This window comes from Mesoplodon bidens, assembly GCF_964165515.1.
Source record: "Mesoplodon bidens genome assembly, chromosome: 3".
NCBI classification, from domain to species: Eukaryota; Metazoa; Chordata; class Mammalia; order Artiodactyla; family Ziphiidae; genus Mesoplodon; species Mesoplodon bidens.
Window position 1 is genome coordinate 44951054 of NC_138178.1, and position 26138 is coordinate 44977191.

At 34.6% G+C, this 26138-nt stretch overlaps 1 protein-coding gene across 1 annotated transcript in view; it reads left to right on the forward strand.

The window, feature by feature from the left end:
• Window positions 1-16831, forward strand: part of UNC13C (unc-13 homolog C) — a gene marked incomplete at its 3' end in the record, with an annotated part of 599652 nt that extends 582821 nt beyond the window's left edge. Inside the window, exons 31-33 of the mRNA XM_081228462.1 lie at window positions 11627-11719; window positions 13237-13396; window positions 16546-16831. Coding sequence (XP_081084588.1) covers window positions 11627-11719; window positions 13237-13396; window positions 16546-16831 — 539 coding nt within the window. The remainder of the gene's footprint in view (window positions 1-11626; window positions 11720-13236; window positions 13397-16545) is intronic.
• Between the last annotated feature and the right edge of the window lie 9307 nt (window positions 16832-26138).

Sequence of the window (26138 nt, forward strand, 5' to 3'; positions counted from 1 at the left end):
AATAAAAGAATACTTACAAATAAATTTAGCAAAATATGTATAAAATCTCTAAAATTATTTGAAATTTTACTCAAGGTAAGACTAGCTCCATAGCTAATACCCACAACTCCAAACTCCCAGAACCTCTATAATGAAGGGATTGCCATGAGCATCTCTAAGCTGCTACAAAGCAAATTTAAACTCCATAGTCATCTATTCACATGAATTGTTCTTATTTGCACATTTTTCCTGCAAAGATGGTAACTTGACTCTCTAGCTGTTGTACTGAAAGAGAGAATACTTCTGTTTGATGGAAGCCAGACATAGATCAATACCCATTTATTTGATAAGGAAAATCTGCTTTAAGCACACCTATAATTTCATTATTTTTACCACTGATTCACTTACACAACACAAACGAAGAGAACAAACTTTTCAAAGTTACTTTCCCATTAAAGAGTTCATCCCTTCCTAACACCTGCCTTCCTGTTCAATCCACACATCATCCAAATTTCTGTTCATTCTCCTCTTATGGAGCTCCTTCACTATGCCATGCACAGAGATAGACACTGGGAATATAAAACTAAATAAGACTACGCTTGCCGTAATAAATTCAAATCTAATAAGGAAGGTATATCCATTTGATATCCACCTGATAGTTTATCTAAATCATGCTATTGCTTACTGACATAACTTTCTACAACACAACTTCCCCAGTCTGAGGTTCTTTTACCTGAAATATGTCTCCAGGTCATAGTCTATGGGGAAACTGTGTGAGTGTTTGTGTGTGTGTGTGTGTGTAAAATAAATTTTATTGACTCTTGAATTACATTTTGTTTCATTCATACATAGAAACAACTTTCCTAGATTTAAAATTCTATGATCATAGACTCTCTCCCTCATAACTTTGTAGGCATTGTTCATTTCCTTCTGATTTTAATTTTGTGAGGAAAACTATAGGCCAGCTGAAATTCTTTCCCTTTTCTTCTTGGATACATTTCTTCTTCTTCTCCTTTCTTCCCCCTCCTCTCCTTTTTCTCCTCCTTCTCCTTCTCTTCTTCTCCTTTTCACTTAGATATATATGGGTATAGTTTGTGCTTTTTAATATTTCTAAAACAAATTGAATTCTTTAAAAGTTGAAGGCTTTTTTTAAGCTCAAGAAATTTGCTTTTCTTATGCATTTGATTATGACTCCATTTTTCATTGTGGTTTCTTCAGGAGCATCATTTCCAGCACTAGGCTTTTGCCTGAGTCCTTGAGATATTGTTACCTTTTCCTTGTGCTGTAGATTTTTTTTTCAGAAGCCCCTGAGTTTTATATGTATATTTATCCTCAAATAAGAAGATCTATTCAGGTCATACATTCAGGTAAACTGGATTACCCTTAGCCACATCTCAAAAATCCTTGGTTACTGATAGTTCCAACCATTTGAAGCTCATCTAAACTAGCTCAGTTTCTACTACTACATTTATTGACATCGTCAGTGACTACCAAGAAGAAAAAACATGTCCTAAAGCTCTCATCCCTCAAAACGTATCCTACTCTAGTCTCTTCCTACCAACAATGATTTACATGGTGTGAATGCGTACTGCCTTATGAGAGTAATCTTTCTCATCTCATTCTCCTCCAGGTAGTAGTGTTTGCTAGTAGTCATGGTGCTAATGAAAAGATTTTTTAAAAGAGAGATGCTAACAGATCAGGTGAAATAGATAAATGATTAGAAATAATTCTTAGGCACTAGTCAGAATTGAAAGTTTAATTTTCTGATTTTTTCCACTTCTGAGTTTCCAGTAGGAGAAAACAGCAGTGACTGTCCATATCCACATCCTACCTACTTCCCAAATTCTACTATTCTTTGGAAGTCTGTCCCATTAATGTGAATTCCAGAAGACCTTTTTAAAGGCAAGCTAATTTTTCAGTGGAAAGAGACCTTCACTGAAAATAACAAGACCCACCACTGATACTGCCAAGCTATGGAAATGTGTACAAGACACTTAACCTCAACTTCATTACCTCTAAAACAAAGATATCAGATCAAATAGTTTCCAAGGCCCACTCTAGTTCTAACATTAAAACTATATATTTTTCAATACTAAAATATTTCAGGTTAGGATAACTAAACTTTCCAAAACAATTCTAAAAGGATACCCAACTAGCATAGTGACTTACTTCCAGGATTTGACACGTTTCAAATCTTAGTAATCACTGATTAATTTTTCAGCAACACATTTAAGCATGCTATAGCCATGGAAACTCACTGATATAAAGTAACAATATAAGATGTTTCAATCAATAGTAGGTTTAAGGATAAAACAGAGAACTGACCATAAGCATCCCAGAACACAAAATTAATTTAAATATACATTTGAATGATTACCATGGGGCTTAATATAAAAAGCTGAAAATAAAAACTAAATATTATCACACACACAAAAATAACCTTAAGATACATAGATGCTTTCTGTCTATGCAGTATGTTCTTTGTCTTAGATTTCACATCTTCTTCTGCCTTTTAGTTCACCAAGACTTTAAATGCCATTAACAAAAAAAAAAAAAACCACCAAGACAGTTTGCTTTCTCCTCTTTGATGTGAAAAAAGGAAGGGAGAGGGGAAAAGAGTAGAAGAGAAGCTATTCAATGAACATCACAGCATGTCAGAGATCTGAGGTCAAATTTCAGTTTTCCATTTACTGACTTTGAAAGGTAACTAACATCCGTGCCCAATTGCACCATCTGTAAAATATACACAATACCTTTATCTGATATCAGAGAAAGATCTTATCCTTAAAGCATTCAGCACAATGCCTGGCGCACACAAGTAGTCAAAAATTACACACATAATTGTTATCATTACCATGAATTACTTCAAATATAAATATTAAATAACATGGAGATAATGAGCAAAGAAAAAGGAAGGAACATGAGGAAAGCACAAAAGGCATAAGAGAAGGAATGGGGCTTAAGTCAAGCCACTGCCTGGTTGATTCTACTCCTACCACCTCTGATGATATCTAATGACCTAGAAACCTGAATGGAGGTAAGTTACTCCCACCTGGAGTCCTAGACTTGAAGGTGGGAGAAGTAGGGCAGGCCAGCTGATATTGAACTATGACATTGCCAGAGCAGTCATCCCTCATGAATTCACCACACCTTTCCTTTGAGGGGCCCAGCAAAGTCCCATGAGGACTGATTCAAACCCCTTTGTCAGGGGCTTAAGCAGTTTGGTAAACTTGTACAAATGACTTGAGCAGCTGTGATATTTTTCACCTAATATTTTACAGGATGCTAATTGAGACTTGGAGGTAATTATTTAAAACATTACATGAATAATCATTACTAAATGTTTTTTAAATTATTCATTCATTCACAGAATGTACTAAAATTATGTTGGGTGAGAGACTAACTCTATTAGGGGTGCTTATATAATGCTATATCATAATCTGATAGTAATCAGGATCTATTATCAAAAAGCTTTTTATCAAAAGCTGCTCTTCTAAAGAGAACTTCAAATAAAACAATCAGTTCGGGCTTCCCTGGTGGCGCAGTGGTTGAGAGTCCGCCTGCCGATGCGGGGGACACGGGTTTGTGCCCCGGTCCGGGAAGATCCCACATGCCGCGGAGCGGCTGGGCCCGTGAGCCATGGCCGCTGAGCCTGCACGTCCGGAGCCTGTGCTCTGCAACGGGAGAGGCCACAACAGTGAGAGGCCCGCGTACCACAAAAACAAAAAACAAAAAAAAAACCAATCAGTTCTTTTATCCTCCTGCCCCTTGCCAATGTTTACTCACATGAGCATTACTCATTCCTGAATAGAGAGTTTGGTACTCATAATCCAATAATATTGGTGACAAAGGACACATTTTAGGGGCCCAGATGTTGACTTCAGGCACAATACCCTAATTTCTATGGATTTAGAATAGACAAGATTATGTAACAGGCATAGCCTCTGATTAAATCTTCATTAAATGCTCATAAAAATTGTTAAATAGATGAATAACAAGCTTCATATTAGATTATTTTCATATTTCATTCCATCACAAATGGAAATCTCTTATATGTTACCTTTTTTTCTCTTTTTGGAAAATAACTGCTTGATTGATATATACCTTCTTCAACTTGAAGATGCTTCTATTCAATACCATTTTTATTCAGGGATAGGCAATCAACAGATTTCACCATGCAAATGTTAGATGGATCAGATCAAGGTTATAGCAAACCAACCCCACCAAATGGGAAGAAAAATCTATTGCACAGTGCAACACAGATGTAAATCACATCTGACTGAAATAAGCAGCTTCCATAGTTTCAGCAACTACAAAGGTATTGTTTCAGCAACTGCAAAGGTATTAAATGAATCAACTCAAATAGGTACAGTCATAAAAATAACTGTGCAAACTGAAACTGTTCAAAGCAATCTTGCTAAGTAATGGGGAAAATTATAATTCTACCAAGACTTTTGAAAACATTCTGTCAAAAGAATGAAAATCCTTTGCTGTCAGCTATAAATGTATAGGGAAATGAAAGAAGAGAAAACATCTATTTAATATGCTGTAATTGGAAGCATTAGAAACATGGAGAATTAAAGCACTTCGTTTCTTTTTAAAATCTTATTGAGTGTAGTTAGTTTGAACAGCACTTGCCTTTTTCTTCTCATCACATAACCATAAGGCACAAGCACCTTTTCTGTGCCTTGGTGAATTGTCATTCCAAAGTTTGGATCAGTCATCAACAGTTTATCCTTCCTGCTTTCGATGCGGTAACATATTTCAGAGTTCCTTTAATGTGAAGTTTTTCTCCAATGTCACCTCTACTAGGACATCTTCCTTTTCTTTCATTTATGTCAATAAGGTCACTTTTCATTAAGTTCCTTGTCTGCTTCTCTAGAGCCCGGCATGGGCAGTAATGTCAACATTCACAAGGTCAGTAATTTTTTTCTATTAATCCATTTACATTCTATACAAATTTCACTCCAGTGTTATCACTTTTTGTTCCTTAGTTGCACTTTCTTCTTTTCTGGCTCATTCCCTCTTTTGATTATCCAGGTTTTTATCACTGGAAAACAAGGCAGCAACACAACTACACACTTTGCTATGTGTGAACTGAACAGGAGCACAGTGACCAATCACCAACAGACTTTAAAAGAAGTGATGTCATTGGTTGCTGATGATAATACCTGTTACTTTTATGATGATCTGTGGACTAAGAAACTAGCAGCAAAGTTTGTACTTTAGGCAATGATACACGTTCAATAGGCCATGATAACTGAAATTTGAATGTGTCAGTGGGAAATGGGTGCTATTTATAGACTAAACTGTGGGCACTGAAATCCAGGCATGTCATGGAACATGAAAACCCGTGCAAAGTGAGGACTGCTTGCAAGTTTAATCAATGAATAAATATAAACTGGCCATTTAATATGTATCAAAAGAATATTATGTTTATTGTATGAATTAGAGATAAGAAGTATGGATTATTAATATGAATAGAGGCTTCCTGCCATTATGGAATATAGTTAAGAAGAAAAATATCTGTATAAGTAACTACAATACTAGGCATAACATAGGTGCTAGGAGTGGTATAAACACTGTGCCATGGAAACACAAACCTGGAGTTCTCAGGAGACAATTATGAATAGCATGACTATTAAGCAATAATTGTAATAATGATAAAATCTTTTACACTAGTTGCATCTACTCAAAATTGTCAGAAGACGATCACATTCCTAATTCCACTTTTTTAGGGTTGTACCATATTAAGCAGGCATCTCTAACGACTATGTTTGACTTGGTTGAGCAGTAAATTTCACATTTTATGTTAGAAAAGGAAATGTGTATTTTCTAGTCAATGTTTCCACCCAAGGGGTTCCACAAAATTGTTCAGGGACTGCTGAGTACATAAGTTTGATTTTTAACATGCTTTTCCACACCAATGCAGCCCTCCAAATCTTTTTAGAAAACACACACACACGCAAAGTTAGGATGTACAAGTGGAGGACGAGAGAGCAGCAGTTTGGGAAAGGGAAAAACATATCCATTCATGTAGAGTTCCTTTTAAAAAGCTTTAGGCACATTTCTTTAGCTGTTAGTTGTTTACAAACAGCATAAAATTTCTCCTCCATAAGTAAGAGCACCAAACAGAAACCACATATTTTCCTAATTCAAGTTTTATATATTCTCCAATAAAAATCAAATTCTATAACAACACAGTTAAAGCCTTTAAATTACCTTGGTAAAGTTTCTGGTTAGAAACTCAGATGAAGAAATGGTACCTCCTGGTGAGTGCTCTGATGGAAGGCTTTTCTCAATTACAAATCTGTTAAATCAATAACTTTCCTGACCATAATTTCTAGATGTTTACTCTGGGCAGAAACCAGCCATTGCTACATTACTGCTTATAGTAATACATATAAGACCACACATAAAAGTCTTAACCACAAACCCAGGTACTGAGCAGGCTCTGATCCTTGGTGTAACAACAGAGACAAATACACAATCTGGATGCATTTTCAGTGTTGCTGAGACACCATCTCTCATTTACTCTGATTTCAACAGTAGTTAAACAAACAAACAAAAAACCTTTAGTAATCAAGAAAACTCATTTCACTGAATTCTTGATTAATCAAAGGTTTTATTGATACATCATAGTGGGAAAGAATATTCCCTAATAGACACTCAACATGAGGGCTCTTAAAAACCTTCCATCTCTAGTGTACTCAACCCAGAAAATCTTACTGAAGAAAACAAGAATTCCAAAGTTGTTGGGGAAAACTCCAGTCACTCATGCTGTCTTATTGCAGTATTTGATTTAGATAACTATAGCATCAATGGATTTTTCTCCATAATTTTTCTATGAATCTTTGAGGTATTTAATAACTTTGAAATACTCTTTATTAAGAATTATTATCATCATAAAATTGGATCCATTTACCAGATAGCTGTTATGTGCAAGGCATATAATATCCTACATATTTTTCAAAATTTTCCCTTTTTAACCTCACCATAATGTTGCCAGGTAGGTGGGTTTATCCCCACTTTACAAATAAGGAAATGCAAGTTTATGGAGTTTTAAACTGTTAATGAGTGACAGACCAGATTCATGATCAGGGAAGTCTGATTTCATTGCCCAGTTTTTTTATACTATGTTATAGTATTTGAGGAAATCAGGAATATAACTACAGATTATTTTTATAGAATAATAAAAAATGAGTATTTTACAGTAGAGGTGTTTGGACAGAGCTTCATAAGATAATGGAGGGAGGATGTTCCAAACATGTGGTTTGAGTTGATGAAAACATGAAGAAAGTTTTGAGGAATTAAGCCAAAGACAACAGCATTGACCAGAAGTGCAGATGAAGGAAAGGTCATCAGAAGCATCCTTGAAAGGGGCTGGGTTTTAGGATTTGATTCATGATATAATAAGATGCAAGTGGGAGGTTTTCCAGAAGGGAATAGGGTGATAAAAATGATATATCTTTTACACAGATGAGACAAATTCTTTCAAAATCTAGGTCTGACTATGCCACCCATAGCCAAAAACTTAAAAGACTTCTCTGTATCTCCAAGATAATGTCTAACAACTTTTATTTATTTATTTATTTTATTTTTTGTCTAACAACTTTTAAATGGCATTCAAAGGACCAACATTTTCTTTAACATTTCATCTTGTTACTCCATCTATGCTTGCTCCATCCATAATGAACTCCTTGCAATTTCCAGGACACACCATTGTTTTATGCATCCACACGTGGGCGCATGCTATTTCCTGCTCCTTTGTCTAAAAAAAAATGAATTTCAACTCAACCTTCAAGAGCCTCCTTAAGCATTTTCTCCCTTGTAAAATCCATCATGATAACAGTTAAACAGTGAGTATCCATATTTTATGTCCTGTCTCCCCTACCAAAAAAAATTGTCTCAATATTCCTCAAGACCTAAGAATATTGTGAAAATACTAGAGGCATTTCCATTAAAGTTATGAGCAAATCAAAGATGTTAACTCTATTAGCCATGGTCGCAGTAGGAATCAGATGGCACACCCAATTAAGATTATTTGAGAAGGATTTAATGGAGAAACTATGGACAAAGGTATGTGCTGGATATAAAGAGACCAGAAAAAATAGTAAACTAACCTCCCTGCAACAAAAATAACAAGGGAGGAAGAAGCTCCTAAAACCAGGAAAGAGACTGTCTCCTATTGAGGGCTGGTGAGGGGAATTTTGATTTTTGGTTGCAGGATTCAGCCAGCAAAAGGTGACCCCACAGGAAGGAGACTAAAGAAATAAATACCTGACCCGACTCTACTCACTCCTTGCCCTACCTTGCCAGGATTTCTCAGCGGCAGTACAGTATAGAGGAGACCATTGAATTGTCCATCTAAGGGCAAAGTGGAAAATGAATTTGGAGAGCCAAATGGAGGATAACAAGCATGTCCACTTCTAACACTGTCATGGAATATAGTATTAGAAACATAAGCTAATAAAATTAGCCAAGGCAAACTATGAGGTATAAAAACTGGAAAGGAGAAGTGTCATTCACTGAAAATAATATGATTGTATTTCATTTACTCAAAAGGGGTAAATGTAAATCTTTCATTAAAAATTCAGTTGGCTGAATTAAAAAAATATACAAAAATCACTAGCCTTCCTGTTATACAGTATAATGGAACAAATGGTCCCATTTAAAATAGGATGAGATACCACAACTAGGAATAAGCTTTTAAAATGTTTAATATTCACACGAAGAGAAATGTAAAACATAATTGAAATATACAAAAGGAGACTTGAATAATGGGAAGATATATTCTATTCTTCATATCATAAAGATGTCACCAGTTTAGGAATGATATCAAACTATTTTATTTTTCCAAAAAGTGTTATCAGCTCCTCTTATGAGCCCTACTTTCTACTGCATAGACACCTCCCTCACTGATATCAACACCCAGGTACATACCATGTTAATTACTTTCACTATTAGAAAGTTATTCAGGTTCTAAGACCTTGTTCTGCTCACATTAAAGTTTTAATCACTTATTGGATTCAAAGCTCTCCTTTCTACACAAGCAGGGGAAAATGGTGGCTCTAGCAGTAGAAGCAGGAGGTGGAGGAAGACATGAGCTTCTGTAATGTGTACCTTTCCTCTTCCTCCTGGACGTAGTTTCCCTGATATTGAGAAGGAAGGAAAGAGAGAAAAGATAAAGATGATTCTTTATTTAAACTTCAACGGTTGGGGACTTCCCTGGTGGTCCAGTGGTAAAGAATTCACCTTCCAACCCAGGGGACGTGGGTTCAATCCCTGGTCGAGGAACTAAGATCCCACGTGCCCAGGGGCAACTAAGCCCATGCACCACAACTACTGAGCTCATGCACCTCAACTAGAGAGCCCACGTGCCACAACAAGAGAGAGAAAACATGCAGGCCACAACTAGAGAGAAGCCCATGAGCCGCAGCAAAGAGCCTGTATGCTGCAATGAAAGATCCTGCATGCCTCAGCGAAGATCCCGCGTGCCACAACTAAGACCCGATGCAGCCAAAAATAATAAATAAATAAATAAATAAAATAAACTTCAATGGTGGCCATTAGTGGTCATTATCTATTTAAAGGTCATTGTCTATTCAGTTAGTGGTAGAGCTTTTCCAGCTCCTTCTCTTAGGGGAAGTACAAGCTTGATTGATACAACTGGCTGGTGTGAAACTTATTTCCAAATAGTTCCCCAGGGCATTGATGAACTCTTCCAAGACTCGAGACCTGGCCACTTTTTCCTGCTGCACCTCACCTGGGCATAGCACATTCCTTTGAGAGGCCTGCCTCTTTACCATGTCTGTGATAATCCCTGATAAAACCAGAGCCGACAATTACATTTTCCCTCTCTTGTCCCCAACTCTGGCACTTCAAGGCCATTCAGGAGCCATCTGCCATATTTCTCAGCAACCATAACTTTAAGCAGAGGGGAAGGTCCTGGCATAATCTGTGGCTTGCTTTTCCTCACTTGGCCATGCTCAGGTCTGCTAAGTAGGCAGCCAATTAAAAAATGAAATGCTCATCTTGCTGGCACTTCCGGAGTCTAGGAGTACTTCTCTTGGAGTTTTCTTTCCTTCACCTCAGGAAAAGAAAACATTTCCGCTCTTCCCTTCCCACAGAACAATGAACAGTCCCTTGGCTAATGCCCAAAGTGATCCCTTTCTATCTTTCAATTCTTTTATTATCAAATGGCTGGAGTGGGGTGTGGGTGAGAGAGCTGCTTGTGGTGAAGCAGCTCTTCTCAGCAGGTCCTGTTAAGAGGTTCTGGCTGAAATCCAGTGATTTCCTGAAGTTAGAAATTGGAAGTCTCTTAGAACCTTTCATTTTCAGCTTGGTCACTAGCCATTTATTTTACAAAAATAAGATTCTTATTACTCTCATATATATTGTAAATGATTAAAATCTCTATGGGGCAAAATTAGAATTCCACCTACCTTTGACAAATAAATACCATTTCTAGAAATTATCCTATAGATAAACTTGTAAATATGAAAAATAATTATTTGTTACATTTTGCTCATAAGAGCAAGAGATTAGAAACAGCCAAAGTGTAGTTAAATAAATAATGGATGTTCATATAATGGAATAAAGGCTAAACTTTATTTTAAATGTTTTAAATATTTTAATGTTTTCATTATTTGGTAAGCAGATTGGTGATTCATTTTTAAGCAAGTACTCAGGGAACACTGACTTTGTAGTTAATGCAGTGATATTCCAGACTATATTAAAGAATGGGGCATAGCTTTATGTATACTGAAATGGACTGATCTTAAAATATTTTTAGGTGAAAAGACAAAGGCAAGGTAAATGATCATTAGAGTATGTGCTTTTATTTGTGAAAAAAATATATGTGCTTATAGGTGATATGTTAATAGATAAGTGTGTGTGTGTGTATGAGGTTGATGTAGTTATCCCTGCTTTACAAATGAGAAAACCAAGACTTGAGAACATAGCAAATTTCAATCACAGAACCAGTTGCAGCATAACTATGATTTGAATTCAAGCTTATCTGACCCCACATCACAGGCACTTTCCAATACAACATGCTTAACCTTTGACTAACCTTTATCAGGGTAGAATTGACTACTCCTTTTTATACCATCAGTCGACCTTGTAAATGTATCTATTTTAGAATGTATCACACTATAGGCAGCAATATGTGTATATGTTGCTCTCCCCGGTCTAGTGTGGGCCTTGTGAGGGCAGGTGCTCTGTAGAGCCATCTTTGTATCCTGGGTGCTCTGGTGTGGTACACTGAAGAAAAGCACTTCACAAAGGAAAAAAAGGCATGATACATCTTTGTACATAAGCAACAACGAGGAGAGTTTTATTAAGTGCCTAGTAAGGCAGCTGCCTTTTTTTTTTTTAAACAATAGTAATACTAAGAGTGTGCCTTAAGGTATCTGAGTACTATATGAAAGTTTAGCTAAATGGGCTAAATATGGTCATACCCAAGCCTCAAACCTGCATAGCAAATTTAATTTAGTGAATATTTATCAAAATCTATTATGTGCTGTTAACAAAAAGAACCATTTATTTCTATGATAACACTTTACAGTCCCTTGTGCACAGAATGCTGATGTCCATTATTAAGTGGTCTGAAAGGTCAGGCCAGTAAACTTTTGCTGATTTGCAGGTCCCTCCTCCAGAGATTCAGTGGGTCAGATATCTGTTCATGTGGACATCACCGCCACCCCAGGAACAGGAGAGCATAAAGTCACTATAAAAGGTATATTCGGGTCCAGGTAGATAAAACAGCCTATGAGACTTTAACCTCTGGAAATAATTATATCAAAAATGTTTTTTCTTGAATCTGTCTTTAAAAATCTATATTAAATGATTTCAGGGCATGCTCAGAATTTCTTCATGAATCTAGAACTTCTGATTTAAAACTGAAAAAAATGAATGGCACAGGTACTTAACCTATGTTACTTGAAATATCTAAATGGTTTAAATACATTGGTGATTACATTTCAAAACTGTATACATTGAACATGTTCTCTATGGTTGAGGCTATGATATACATTGAACACTGGTGCTGTGGTTGCCTGCAACTTGCCAATGACATTTTAGATGTTAAGTCAGCATGTTCTTACTATCCACATAATCTACCTACTTTTTCTATGTGATTTCCAACAACTGTTTGATTTTTTTTAAATGGGTGGTTGAATCAATTGGTTTTATATTATAAAAGCACAATCTGAAAATAGGGGTCATTTCAAAGATGTAATTTAATGATTAATACTTTGCTCAATAGAACCATGTTCTATTTTTATATTATTATAGACTTAGTCACTTTAAATAATATCTACTTTAATCAAAACCATGGCCTTCTAACATATTTTAAAATTGCATTACCTAATGTATCTTTGTATTATAAAAGTAACACTGCTATGGGCTATAATCGATTATATACAATACTGGTAATCATACAGAAAAGTGGGCATGACTATATATTCCAGTGTCACTAAATATATTTGAAGAATATTTTGACAATGCATATCAAATGGTAAAAGTTTTATCAACCTTTTGCATTAGCAAATTTAATTATAAGACAATTCCTTAAGGATATCATCATCAAAGGATGAGCAAACCTGTATGAGAATGTTCATTTAAGTATTATTTATGATGCCTGAAATTAGGAAACCGCCATAATATGCAACAACAAGTGATTGGGTAAATACAGAATGAAATGTACATATAATGAAATATTTGCTGTTGGAAAATATATAATAAATTAGAATGCTACCCGTGATGGGCTTAAAAAATAAAGCTACTTATAAGACTGCAATACATTATGATCCCATTCTATATATAAATATTGAAAACATCATACCAAAATATTAACAGTCATTTCTTCTGAGTGATAAAATTATAGATTTTTTAAATCTATTTTCTGTATATTTTCTAAATATTTTATGATGAACATATAATTTTAATATGAAAAGCATCATTTTTTCACCTAAATAACTTTTCAGTATTAATGATTGTCATTTCAATTACAGCTAACATTTGCCATCCCAATGCCACATGGCTTAGAGCCGAAAGTACCATCAAGCGTGCAGCCCAGAGAGTAAATTGTCTTTCCTTGTCAGTGGGGTTAGGGTGCTATCAAATGCAAGTTACAACTTCATACATCATTTTTAAAAATAAAAATTCACTCTAAGGATCAAAGGGAGAGTCTAGGCTTCCACACATTGGTTTGCTAATACTTTATATTCCTGTCTCTTTCCTTTTGGTTTTTAGTGATTGCTATTAATGACTTAAACTGGCAGACCACTGCAATGTTCCGCCCTTTTGTGGAAGTTTGTATACTGGGACCCAACCTCGGAGACAAGAAGAGAAAACAAGGCACAAAGACAAAAAGCAACACGTGGTCACCAAAATATAATGAAACATTTCAGTTGTAAGTTATGACCTGACTCCTTTATTCAACCAGGCAATAGGCATTGTAGAGCTACACTTATGAGCGACTCACAGGGTAGGAATGGCACTGGGCTTTGCTAAGGAAAGCAAAACCTATGGGTTTAAGGATTCCTGTTCATCATTGATCCAAGGCAAAGGAAGAAGGCTCTGTTTTTAGTTCTCTTCCATTTGTTTAGTATTTGTCCAGTGCCTACCATGTATCAGGCAATAGTATAGGCATTGGATATATGTAGAAGGAGGATTTTGTTCTTGTGGAAGTTACTCTCTAGAGGTAAAGAACATATGATAAACTACATCATAAATAAATAAAGTTATCATATTATAGTACTAAGCAGAGCATTAAAACAGGGTGATGTAATAGAATGATCGGTTGGCTGCTTAGACGGGGTGTTCAGGGAAGCCTCTCTGAGCATGTGCCTTTTAAATAGGAACCTGAGAAAATAAAGAACCAGTCATGTAGGGAAGAGAGTTGAGAGCGTTTTAGGACAAGGAAAATTGCGAGTGCAAGGATTCTAAGCAGGAGTATGCCCGGCATATTTAAGAAACAGTATATAGTGGGCAAGGGAGTGAGATAAAATGAATTTGAAGAGGTGGTCAGGTACTACATCACACAGGGCTTTGAAGTCAGTGGTAAAGGAGCCTGGGTCACATTCTAAGCTCAATAGGAGACGTTGAAGGATTTTCATATGAGGGTTTGAACAATCTGATTTACGTCATTAATGATTATTGTGTTTGCTGTATAGAGAAGAAACTATAGGGAAGGCAAGACCAAGCAAGTAGAGATAAGTTAGAAGGCTATTGCAGTAGTCTAGGTAAGAGATAATAGTGACTGATCAGATAGTCTTAGGGAGGAAGGAAGTAGTCAAGAGATGGAAAAAAGTGGAAATATTTTGGATATGTTTTGGAGTTCTAAGAGATCCTATAGAATTTACAGTGGATTGGAGATAGAATATGAAAGAAAGAGTATATGAATTAGGCTCCCAAGAACATTCAATTTAGATTAATTCAAGACATATATTTACAAAGGAGTGTACAAAGATGTGAGAATAGAGGGACTATGAGCCATAGTGATGTAACCTGGGGCTAGTAATAGCCAGGTTATTACCCCTCCTGTGCCTACAGGAGAGGAAGAGCAGTTACTACAATCCGGACTGTGAAACTTCATTTGTAGTCATTCACCTTATTAGGAGAGTGACCTTCCATGGAAGGAGACAGCCTACTTGAGGGAGCCTCACATGCAAGAAGCCAGAGAAATAAACTCTGACCTCACTCTCATCATTTTTTTCTGATTTTCTAATGATGCTCCCTTTTGGCCAAACCCAACTGGAAGCCAGAGCACAGAGAAACTCAATGTGTATAGTCCTTACAGGTCAGCATTGTATTGCAAAGTGCAAGAAGAAGGACGGAGAGTAGATCCAGTTGGGGCAAATGGAAGTTATCTGGCACTGAATAAAATCAAGGATGACTCCTAGTTTTTGGCATAAGCAATTGGGTAGATGTTGAGTCACTGAGATGGGGAAATAGAGACAGGTGATGAGGAGATCAAAGATTTTGTTTTAAATCTATTAATTTGGAGATGCCTACAGTACCTCCAAGAGGAGATATTAAATACATAGTTAGATATAACTTGAGAATTATCTGCATATAGATGTAAGTAATTCTACAAATCTACATGAGCTGACCCAGAGAAAGAGAGCAGGGACACAGGACCAAGCCCTAGGGGCTTCATACACACGCACACGCATGCACACTTACCAAACCGTCCCTTACTGGTTTGATTCTTGGTTATTTTGCATTCTCGATTTTCCATAGACCTTGCAGCACTCTGTTCTCTGAATATTTCACTCTCTTACCACTCATTAAAACTTAACTATCCTACCACATCAATTAAAAGGGTTCTAACAGATTAATCCCACTAATAATGCCTGCTAATAAACCAGCTCACAAGATTCCACCTATCTGCTCCTCCAAACTACACAAAAACTTTAATCCAATTGAAAAGTCTTCCAAAAGGTTCTAGGAATACTTGGATAATGCAAAATTCAAATACAACACTGTGAGCTACCAAGACCACAATTCTGGGAAAAGGTGGCATTTTGACTCATTTTATTTCGCAAGAAAACCCAGATCCCATCATATTTTGCCATTCTATTCTTACCCCCCAGGATTCCATCTTCTTGTATGTTATTTCAGATTGTCTCTTAAAATAAGTATACAGTTTAGTTGTCAATGTCACCTGGAAACAAAAGTCTGACTCGGCAAAATGTTTGATCAGAAAAAATGACTTAGAAAAGGAAGGAATTTGGAAGCTTGTACTGCTGAGGAATAGATGTGCATTCATTAAAAAGTCAGGACTATCTTAGGACGAATTAAAATAAGGGGCAGGGAAGGATTATCCTCAGAGTTTCACCACTCAGCCTTCTTCATTAGGTTCAGTTCTGCACTAAGTTGTCTTGGGTTGTTATTAGGAGAGGCCATCCTCAGTCCCAATCTTGACAGGTCTAACCGCTGCCATAGGAAAGAGCTGGCATTGAAGCACCAGGCTCTGCTGGAACTGATTTACTCTGGAGATCTGTATGCAATTTAACATCTTGTGAATAGTTCTTGATAGTCTGTGCAGTGTATTCCCCTGAGAAAAGGCTCCTAGATATAATAGCATATCCAGGAGTCTGAGGTAAAGAAAGGAAATTGTAATAACGGATGTTGAAATGGCACAGAAATTCTTCCAAAAGGTACCCGTCCCCCCTGGCTTAGCTTCCATGACCCCTAGTAATGCCTCCTACCTCTATATCACTGGGGAGACCTTGCCTCCAATGATTAATTACAACATAATATTTTAATTCCAGTTTCTATTAATATCCTTAACATCAGGGCAGTAAAGCATTTTTAGACTGATTTCCTATTTCCATCTAGGGAAAGAAGGAGTTTTTAAGTTCGACTGCAGAGCAATAGCTATGTAAATACAATCTAAGTAAAATTTAAAGGATATTTGCATCAGAGTTCAAAGACAATGATACTCTATTTGCCAATATAATATTCTGAGCAGTATATAAAATTTTCAACAGTCTATTAGAACCATATTGATCCCTATTTGAAAACACTCAAAATCCATATTTTTAATCCACACAGCATTCTGAGTAAAGAAAACCACCCACGGGCCTATGAACTTCACCTTTCAGTTAAAGATTACTGCTTTGCCAGAGAAGATCGAATTATCGGAATGACAGTAATTCAGCTCCAGAACATAGCAGAAAAGGGAAGCCACGGGGCATGGTATCCCCTATTGAAAAACGTCTCTATGGATGAAACTGGTTTGACTATCCTTAGAATCCTCTCGCAGAGGACCAGTGACAATGTGGCTAAAGAATTTGTAAGACTTAAATCTGAAACAAGATCTGCTGAAGAGAGTGCTTGAAACAAATACTGCAAGAGAGCATCTTTGAGAATTCATAAACTATAACTGACTACTGCATGCATGTGTAAATACACGGGAATGTTTATTTCACTATGTTTCAGTGTTTGCCAGTACTCAAGAACAATGTCTACAAGGTATGTGGAGAACCTGTGGAACTTTTATACCATTTCTGGTCTTTGAGAAATAAATGTTCCATGAAGTGCCAAAATTATGATGTAAAGTGAAATATCCAGAGTATCTTTTAAAATGTTTATTTCGTTACCAAGTTCTCATCCATTAAACATAGTAAAAAAGTCTCTTAAGTTGGTCCATTAGTTGTCCTTGTTACATTGGTGTATATGGCCAGTAGATATGAAAGCATCTGTTACTCAAATTCTATTTTATTTAGACTTACCTCATTATAGATGTCTTACAAATACCCTTTTCTATCATGACTAGAAATGCAGTTACTTCTAGAAAGCATTTGTAATTTTATAGTTGCAGATATATTGTGATGATTTTTGCGTGCATATTAAAATAGAAGATGTGGGAAATATTTTATGCCAACCGGTTTCCAACCTTTCTGAAATCACTGTGAAGAAATGCTCTTAAAAGCAAACTTATAAAAAGTAATGCTAAATAGTTTGTTAACAGTGTTTGATATATCAACAGAACTTTGTTCTTTAAAACTGCCAAGGTCACATCACATTTGTAAAACAAAACAAAACAAAACAAAACAAAACGGTAAGTTGAAGCATTTGCCATCTAGCATTATGTCTTGGCTTTACTAAATTTCATCCTTTAGAAAGAAATACGACTAATGGTTTAGGAGTATGATGGAAGGTTTGTTTCTTAAATTACCTATGATAAGTAATTATACTGTTAGTGTTTTCCTTCTGACAGTTATGACTAACTCCTTATTTACTGAGTGCTATAATCAATTAAACGCTTTTCTCTTTTTAGAAATATTCAACAATTTTTACTGAATGCAGCATTACTATATATTGCACTGGAGCAAAAAGTCATGTCTTCAACTATTTAGTGAAAAATGTAAAATGTAGTCTGAAGAAATTGCTTACAGTTTTGTAATTTATGTTATTTATAAGCCCAAGATGCATACAATGCAATAGGAAAACAACTTATTACAGCTCAGTAGATAAAAATATAACTAGGTTAGAGTTTGAATATGAAATAGTTTATGAATATTTGCATTTTCTCTGTTTTTATGGTTTGACTTTTTAGAATCTGTACCTAAATACTTGGCTGTAGAACAGTACTTTGTAGTTGTAACTTATGGTCATAACTGTTAGTGGGTAACATACACATGCAGGAACAAGATCCTGTTACAGTGACTGTGCTTTGTGAACAAGCTGGTCTGATATGTTAAGAACAGAAATGAAAAGTATCATGACTCTCAGAACTATGCTGTTACTGGGTGTGAAAACACAGACAGTAAGATCCACTAATTCATGTTAAATTGATAAGCAAGTGCTTTGTTAATGACGTCTCCAAATGCATAGTACAATGCAATCCTCTGGCATATGCATTAATAAATGGATGTATATTGAGCACATGCAATACTTCATTGTATCTTCTGCCTTTTTATTTCATGTATGCAACATCATTCCACTATTTAAGAATAAAAAATCCAGGCTCTTTTTACTGGATAGAACACTCTTCACAATGTTTGGTTCTAGTATCTCATTAGAATTTGAAAAAAATTTTTTCCAGGAGTTGTATTCATGGAAAAAGTCACATATTACAGGATAATGACCCTGCAAATAAGAAAAAAGCTGATGTATCTAACTGTCTGTACATCTCTGAATACTGTTAGGCCATGAAGAAAATTCAACATTCAACATATAGACAGGCAACACAGTTAAATAAAAACTTACATGACAAAATATTTCATTATTTTATTGCAAGATTCATTCAAGATTTATAACAATTTTACAGAACATTGACTTGAGCTCTTTAGGAGCACATTAATGTCATAAAGCAGCACACCCTTGAATAAATGGCAGTTTGCGTTTGCATTGATCACTTAAAAAATTATGAGCTAAGTATTTTTTCCAGTATTTGTTTAATTGGATCTATTCATTCTGTCTTTGTGTGTGTGTGCACAATATATATCAAACACTAATGGTTATGGTATGAATTGAGTCTATTTATTAATACCATAAAGTATCAGTCCTAATTTTGAAATAATTATGAATTCTGCAGTCTTTGTTGTTTCTCCCAAGATACAAGTATTTGTTGTCTCCAGAACAAAGCCTGTTGTGTTTACATACCCAAATTAGTAACCACTCTGAAGTTCACAGTAATCTCTGTCAACTATAGACTCCATTAAAGTGTGAAGCAATTTATCATATTTTAGATAAAATGCACAAAGACAAAGCTCTGTTTTTCATCTACAGATTAAACTCATATTAGGAGTTCTCAAAGAAACACATGATAATCAAATTTGGCTAAAATAAGGTGTTTAAAACCACAGTGGAACATTTATTATTTAAAGGAGTTCTGATGAATTATTATTTAAGTAATCAGACATCCTATCGCAACCTGCTCTAACTCATCTATTTCTAGGATAATTTATATATTGAATTTCCCTTAAATTAGGTACATTTATAAATGACAATCCTAGCTTAATGTTTTGCATTTGGCCTTTTAAAAAAAATGTTTGAAGTGAGGTTTATTTTCTCCTTTTAATTTCTCTTATATAACGATGACTATACTACCACTTTTATGGACTAATATAGTAGTTTCAATCTTCATACTCAAATAATGAAAAATAATCCGATTTATGCAGGACTCATAAAATATCCCTGGATAGAAGTCTGATAATAAGCTCCAATTTGTAAATATCGTATTATATATATTTTAAAATATACTTTTTTCACAGTATGATGATTTTGAAATCAGGATATATTTTATAATCATTGTCAAGCTATAGATTAATGGGTGCTTTTTTTCCTTTTTTAATAGTAAATAATGGTTCATCTTGCAATGAATCACTTCTTAGAAACAAATGTAGAAAAAGAAAGTAATTGTTAGGGATATTTTTAAAGAATCATATATATTTTAGTTTGCATATACTAAAATTAACGTTTCTGTTTTGACAAATTCATAGAATCATGTATCAGGCACAACAAGCAAAATATAGGACAGTTCCGTCATCCTCCAAAATTCCATTATCCTACTACTTTGTAAACTAACTCTCTTTCTACCTTCAACTCCTGGCAGCACTGATCTATTTTCAGTCCCCGTGGTTTTATGTTTTCCAGAATGTCATGGAATGGACTCATGATAGTAGGTAACCTTCTGAACCTAACTTCTTTCACTAGGCATTATTCATTTAAGAGTCATCCATGTTGTGGCATGTATCAACTGTTTTCATTGCTAAGTAGTATCCCATTTATGGGCATACAAAAGAGCATCTGTTCATTCACCAGTTCAAAGACATCTAGGTTGTTTTTGGTTTTTGTAAGATTATGAACAAAGCTGTTATATACATTTGAGTACAGGATTTTGTGTCACTGTAAGTGCTTATTTCTCTTAAGTGAATACAAACTAGTGGGATTTCTGGGTCATATTATATATTTAACTTTATAAAAAACTGTCAAACTTTTACCAAAGTGATTGTATCATTTTACATTCCCAGCAGCAATGGGTAAGAGTTCCAATTGCTCCAAATCCTTGAAGCACTTGGTATTGTCATTCCTTTTTCTATTTTAGTTTGCAGTCCTCTGATGATTGATGATGTTGAGTATCTCTACATTTGCTTGTTTCTCATCCATATATTATCTTTGGTGAAGTGTCTGCAAATCTTTTGTCCATTGATTCAACTAGTTTTTTGTCTTACTATTGTTGAATTTGGAGACATCTTTGAATACTGGGTATAGAAGTTCTTTGTCAGATATGAGATTTGCAAATATTTCATCCCAGTCTGTGGCTACTCTTTTCATTCTTATAAGAGTGTCTTTCAGAGAGCAAAAGATTTAAATTTTGAAAAAGTAATTTATCATATTTTTCTTTTATGGATCATGGCTTTGCTGTTATATTTAAAAATTCTTTGCCTCACTCAGAGTCATAAAGATTTTCTCCCATGTTTTATTAAAGAAATTTTATAGTTTTAGATTTTACTGTTTGGTCTGTGATCCATGATCCATTTTGAGGTTATTTATTTTAATTATAGGATGTGAGGTTTGGGTTGAGGTTTATATGTCTATTTCATTATTTTTAATCTACTAATTAATTTGCACAGGGAAGTCAAATTGTTCCAGTATCACACACCATTTATTGAAGAGACTACACTTTCTATGAATTACCTTTGCACCTCTGTCATAAATCCATTGACCAAATGTGTGTGGGTCTACTTTTTAAATCTCTATTTCTGAAATCCCTTCCTTAACACCAGTGTGACACTGTCTTAATGACTGTAGCTTTGTATTGTCTTGAACTCAGGCAGTGTGAGTTTTCCATGTTGTTCTTTTTCCTAAGATTGTTGTGGGCTGTTCTAGTAATTTTGCATTCTTAAAAAAATTAAAACACTACTGGAATTTTGATTGGGATTTTATTGAATCTACAAATCATTTTGGGGACAACTGACATCTTAACAATATTGAGTCATCAATCTATGAACACAGTACCTTGTCTCCATTTATTTAGGTTTTTGTTAATTTCTTTCATCAACATTAGTTTTCAGCATAAAAATCCTACCAAATAGTTCTTCTGTGTGTGCATGTATGATAGTGTAAGCAGTAATTTGAGAATAAAATTCAAATTTCAATTGTTCATTTTAGTATAAAAATTGATTCTTGTATATTAGCATGGTATCCCACGACCTCACTAATCTTCCTTATTATCTGTAGGATCTTTTTTGTAGATTCCTTGGGATTTTCTACAGTGACAATCATGTCAAAGAGAGGTATTTTTGTTTCTTTTCATGTGTGTGCATATTATTGCTTTTCTTTCTTTAGTGCACTGGTTAAGTCTTCCAGTACATTCTTTTTTTCTTTATTTTTTTCTTTCTTAGAACAGGCAAAAACTGTTTATGTAGATTTAATCATATCATATACAACTACAACTTGTAGCACTGAAAAGGACCCTAGAAAGAATTTGGCTTCAGTGGTCTCAAACTATTTAGTGTAGCTGAATTCCCTCCATAATATATTCACACCACAATATATAATATAAAGCAGGAATAAGAGGCACAGTTCTTATTTTTTGCATTACTTTTATCCATTTGTTAATACACTGACTTCATATTTTAACCTATTCTCATGGCATACAATATTACAACTGAGTACAATCTTTAATAGGAGTGGTAAGCTTGGCTTGTTCTCAGTCTTAGGGAGAAAGCATTCAGTCCTTCACCATTAAATATGATGTTAGTTATAGGTTTTCTTTTATCAGCTTAAAGAATTTCCCTTCTACTCCTACTTTGCTGACAGTTTTATCAAGAATGACTATTGAATTTTGTCTAATGCTTTTTCTGTATCAATTCAGATAATCATATAATTTGTCTTCTATAGTCCGTGAATGTGGTAAACTACTGGACTGATTTTTTGATTGTTGAAGCAGCTTTGCATTTCTGAGATGAACCCCAGTTGGTCATGATGTATTGTCTTTTTGTATATTGCTGAATTCAATTGGGTAATATTTTGTTGTATTTTTAGATCTATATTCATGAATTCTATTGATCTATACTTTTCTTTTCTTAAAATGTTTGTGTCTTGTTTTGTTATCAGGGTATTTATGGCCTCCTAAAGATTTTGGAACTGTTTCCTCCATTTCTATTTATCTATTTTATTAACCTTTTAAAAAAGAACTAGCTTTAGGGCCTCCCTGGTGGCGCAGTGGTTGAGAGTCCGCCTGCCGATGCAGGGGATACGGGTTCGTGCCCCGGTCTGGGAGGATCCCATATGCCGCGGAGCGGCTGGGCCCGTGAGCCGTGGCCGCTGGGCCTGCGCGTCCAGAGCCTGTGCTCCGCAACGGGAGAGGCCACAACAGTGAGAGGCCCGCATACCACAAAAAGAAAAAAAAAAAAAAAAAAAAAAAAAGAACTAGCTTTGATTTCATTTTCCCTACTTTTTTCTGCTTTGAATTTCAATGTTTTCTGTTCTTTATTATTTTCTTCCATCTGTTTGATATAGGTTTAATTTTCTCTTCCAATTTATTAAAGTGGGGCCTCAGATTATTAATTTGGTACCTTTTGTCTTCTAAAATATAAGCACTTAAGTGCCAAAAATCTTCTAAACACTGCTTTAGCTTCCTTCCACAAATTTTGGTATGCTGTATTTTGTCTTTATGCAGTTAAAAATATTTTCCAATTTCCATTATGACTTCTTTGACCCATAAGTTACAAATTATGTGTCTTGTTAAATTTCTAAATATTGTCTCTTACTTATTTCTAGTTTCATTTCATTACAAGTTAGAGAGTATACTTTGTATGATATCAAATCTTTTATATTTGATAAGATTTGTTTTATGACCCAAGATATGCATGGTAAATGTTCCATATGCACCAGGAAAGAGCCTATTTTGTTGTTATAATTTTATAATTTTTTTTTTTTTTTTTTTTTTTTTTTTTTGCTGTACGCGGGCCTCTCACTGCTGTGGCCTCTCCCGTTGCGGAGCACAGGCTCCGGACACACAGGCTCCGCGGCCATGGCTCGCGGGCCCAGCCGCTCCGCAGCATGTGGGATCTTCCGGGATAGGGGCACGAACCCGTGTCCCCTGCATCGGCAGGCGGACTCTCAACCACTGCGCCACCAGGGAAGCCCTAATTTTATAATTTTATGTTAGAAGTTATAATTTTAAGGCACCTATGAAGAAATCTAACAATCAAAGTCAAGTTGATTGGTAGTGTTCTTCTGATCATCAATATTTTACTGATTTTCTTTTTTGTTTTACCAGTTACTTTGAGAAGAGTGTTGAAATCGCCAAATATAATTATGAATCTTTCAATTTATCTTTCTATTTCTTCTGTTTGTTTTGTTTATTTTGAAACTGTTGTTAGGTACATATACATTTAGGATTATGATTATCTTCTCAGTGAGTTAACTCTGTTATAAATATGTGATGTTCCTCTTTCATCCTGGTAATTTTCTTTGTTCTAAAGTCTGCAATAACTGATAGTAGTGTAGCTTTCTTTAAATTAGGGTTTAAGTTGTATACCTTTTCCCATTGTTTTCTTCTAAACTACCTGTATCACTATATTTAAAGTATGATAATTGTAGACAGCATCTATGTGGCATATATGGGTCTTTTTTTTTTTAATCTAACTTGACAATCTTTATTTACATGGTACACTTTGACCATTTTACAAAGCTAATTAATTAGATTTTTTAATTGCCAAAATTCTGATCTGAGATAGCTGAAATAAAAAGACTCATAATACATTGGTCTTTTGTCTTCTTTATAGAAAGTCATTTAGGCCACAAGTTTGAAAAGTTAATATAGGCCCAAGTTGTAAGCATCTATACTGGTATTTCTTGAAAAAAATATGACAGAATTATAAAATTTAAGAGCTGAAAGTAATCATACAGATAATCAAAATTCTTCACTCGAGAGAAGAAACTAAGCCTCAAAGGTATATAATATCTAGCCTAATATCAACTAGTTAATAGCATAATAGGAAACTGGAATCCAGATGAGCTAATTTTCCTTAAGCTATCTTCTCTGCCCCACACCACTACCTTGTCTGGGGCACTTCTAAATACTCTAAAATCAGTCCTCTAGGGCTGCCTCCTGAAAGCAAAGGGATAAATTTAGGCCAAATTGTGATTTTTATCCCAAAAGTAGTATCTAAATTAGCCAGCTAATTCTCACATATTTTTTAGTGATGATATTAGATGGTTGAGTATTCTTTCTTTAAAATGTAGCATTATAGAAAAGGGAGGTTAAAAACATTAACAAATGCTAGTCAACTTTTTTGTTCGTATACCTAGAAGAATTGATTTAATTCTAATGAATCATATCCTGTGAATATGTTTTAGTCTCAATTTTATGTATAAAGAAACCGAACCTTGTAGAGTTTAAATGACTTGGCGAGATTCATACACATTCTTACTTATTTATGCTCATATAGATATATGGACACATTCATAACCAATTATAAAATATATTAAGAAAAAAGAAAAAAATTCCATTCACAATGGCAACAGAAATTTTAAGGTACCTAGGAAGAAATCTAACAATGCATAAAGACTTGCATAAGGAAATTCTAACTCTATTAAAGGACATAGATGATAATACAAACAAAAGAAAACATAGGTCTCTTTATGAATAACAAGACTCGATATTATAAAGATGGTAATTGCTTCCAAATTACTCTACAAGTTTCATTACATTTTAATTTAAAAAACAACATATTTTTCTAATAGATTACAAGCTAATTTATGAATTCATATGGAAGCAAAAGAAAAGTCAAGGCAATTTTGAAAAATGATCAAGTATCCCCCCCAGCTGCACACCTCTAACAGATTTCATGATTTGTCATAATGCTGTAAATAGTGTAGGTTTTGCATAGAGATACATAAATAGACAATGAAATACAATAGATTCCCTAGAAATAGATCTATGAATATGTGAGAATTTGATATCATGTTGGGTAAGGTAGACTTTTAATAAATGTATACATTAATATACATTTAATGAATGTATATATTCTATATCTATATAGAAATAGATAAAACTAGATCTCAATGCAAAACAAAAATAAAACAAAATCCAGATGAATTGCACACCTAATAATTAATAGTCAAACAGTAATGTTTTAGAAGAAAAACTTATCTTCACCATATAGAAATTAGGAACAAGTTTTTAAACAGGTAATTTAAAGCATAAAAGAAAAGAGAGAAGAAATGATAAATTTGCACATACTAAAATTTAAAACTTTTCAGAGACAAAAGGAACAATGTTAGATGAACAGCCAAACAAAAAATATTTTAATATGCTTAATTAATAATGAACTCAACTACATTGTGGCACAAACTTTTAAAAATTACTTAAAAATTCAATAGAAAAATCAATGAGCAATCCACAAAAGAGAAACACCAATGACAATAAATATATTTAGAGATGCTTATTCTCAATAGAAATAATAAAAATACAAAATATATCTCACTCAAATCAGCAGAAACGTGAAAAAGTTGATTCAAGAATCAACATAATATTTTGAACAATCCCTCATCAATGTCATTAACAAGATCCAAGAAGACATTGCATCTATAAACTATAAGAATGAAAGCCAAAATAAAGTGCTTTAAAAATGAGCATAGCCAAGAGAACTAAATAATGAGAGAAAATATTACATTTGGAGCAG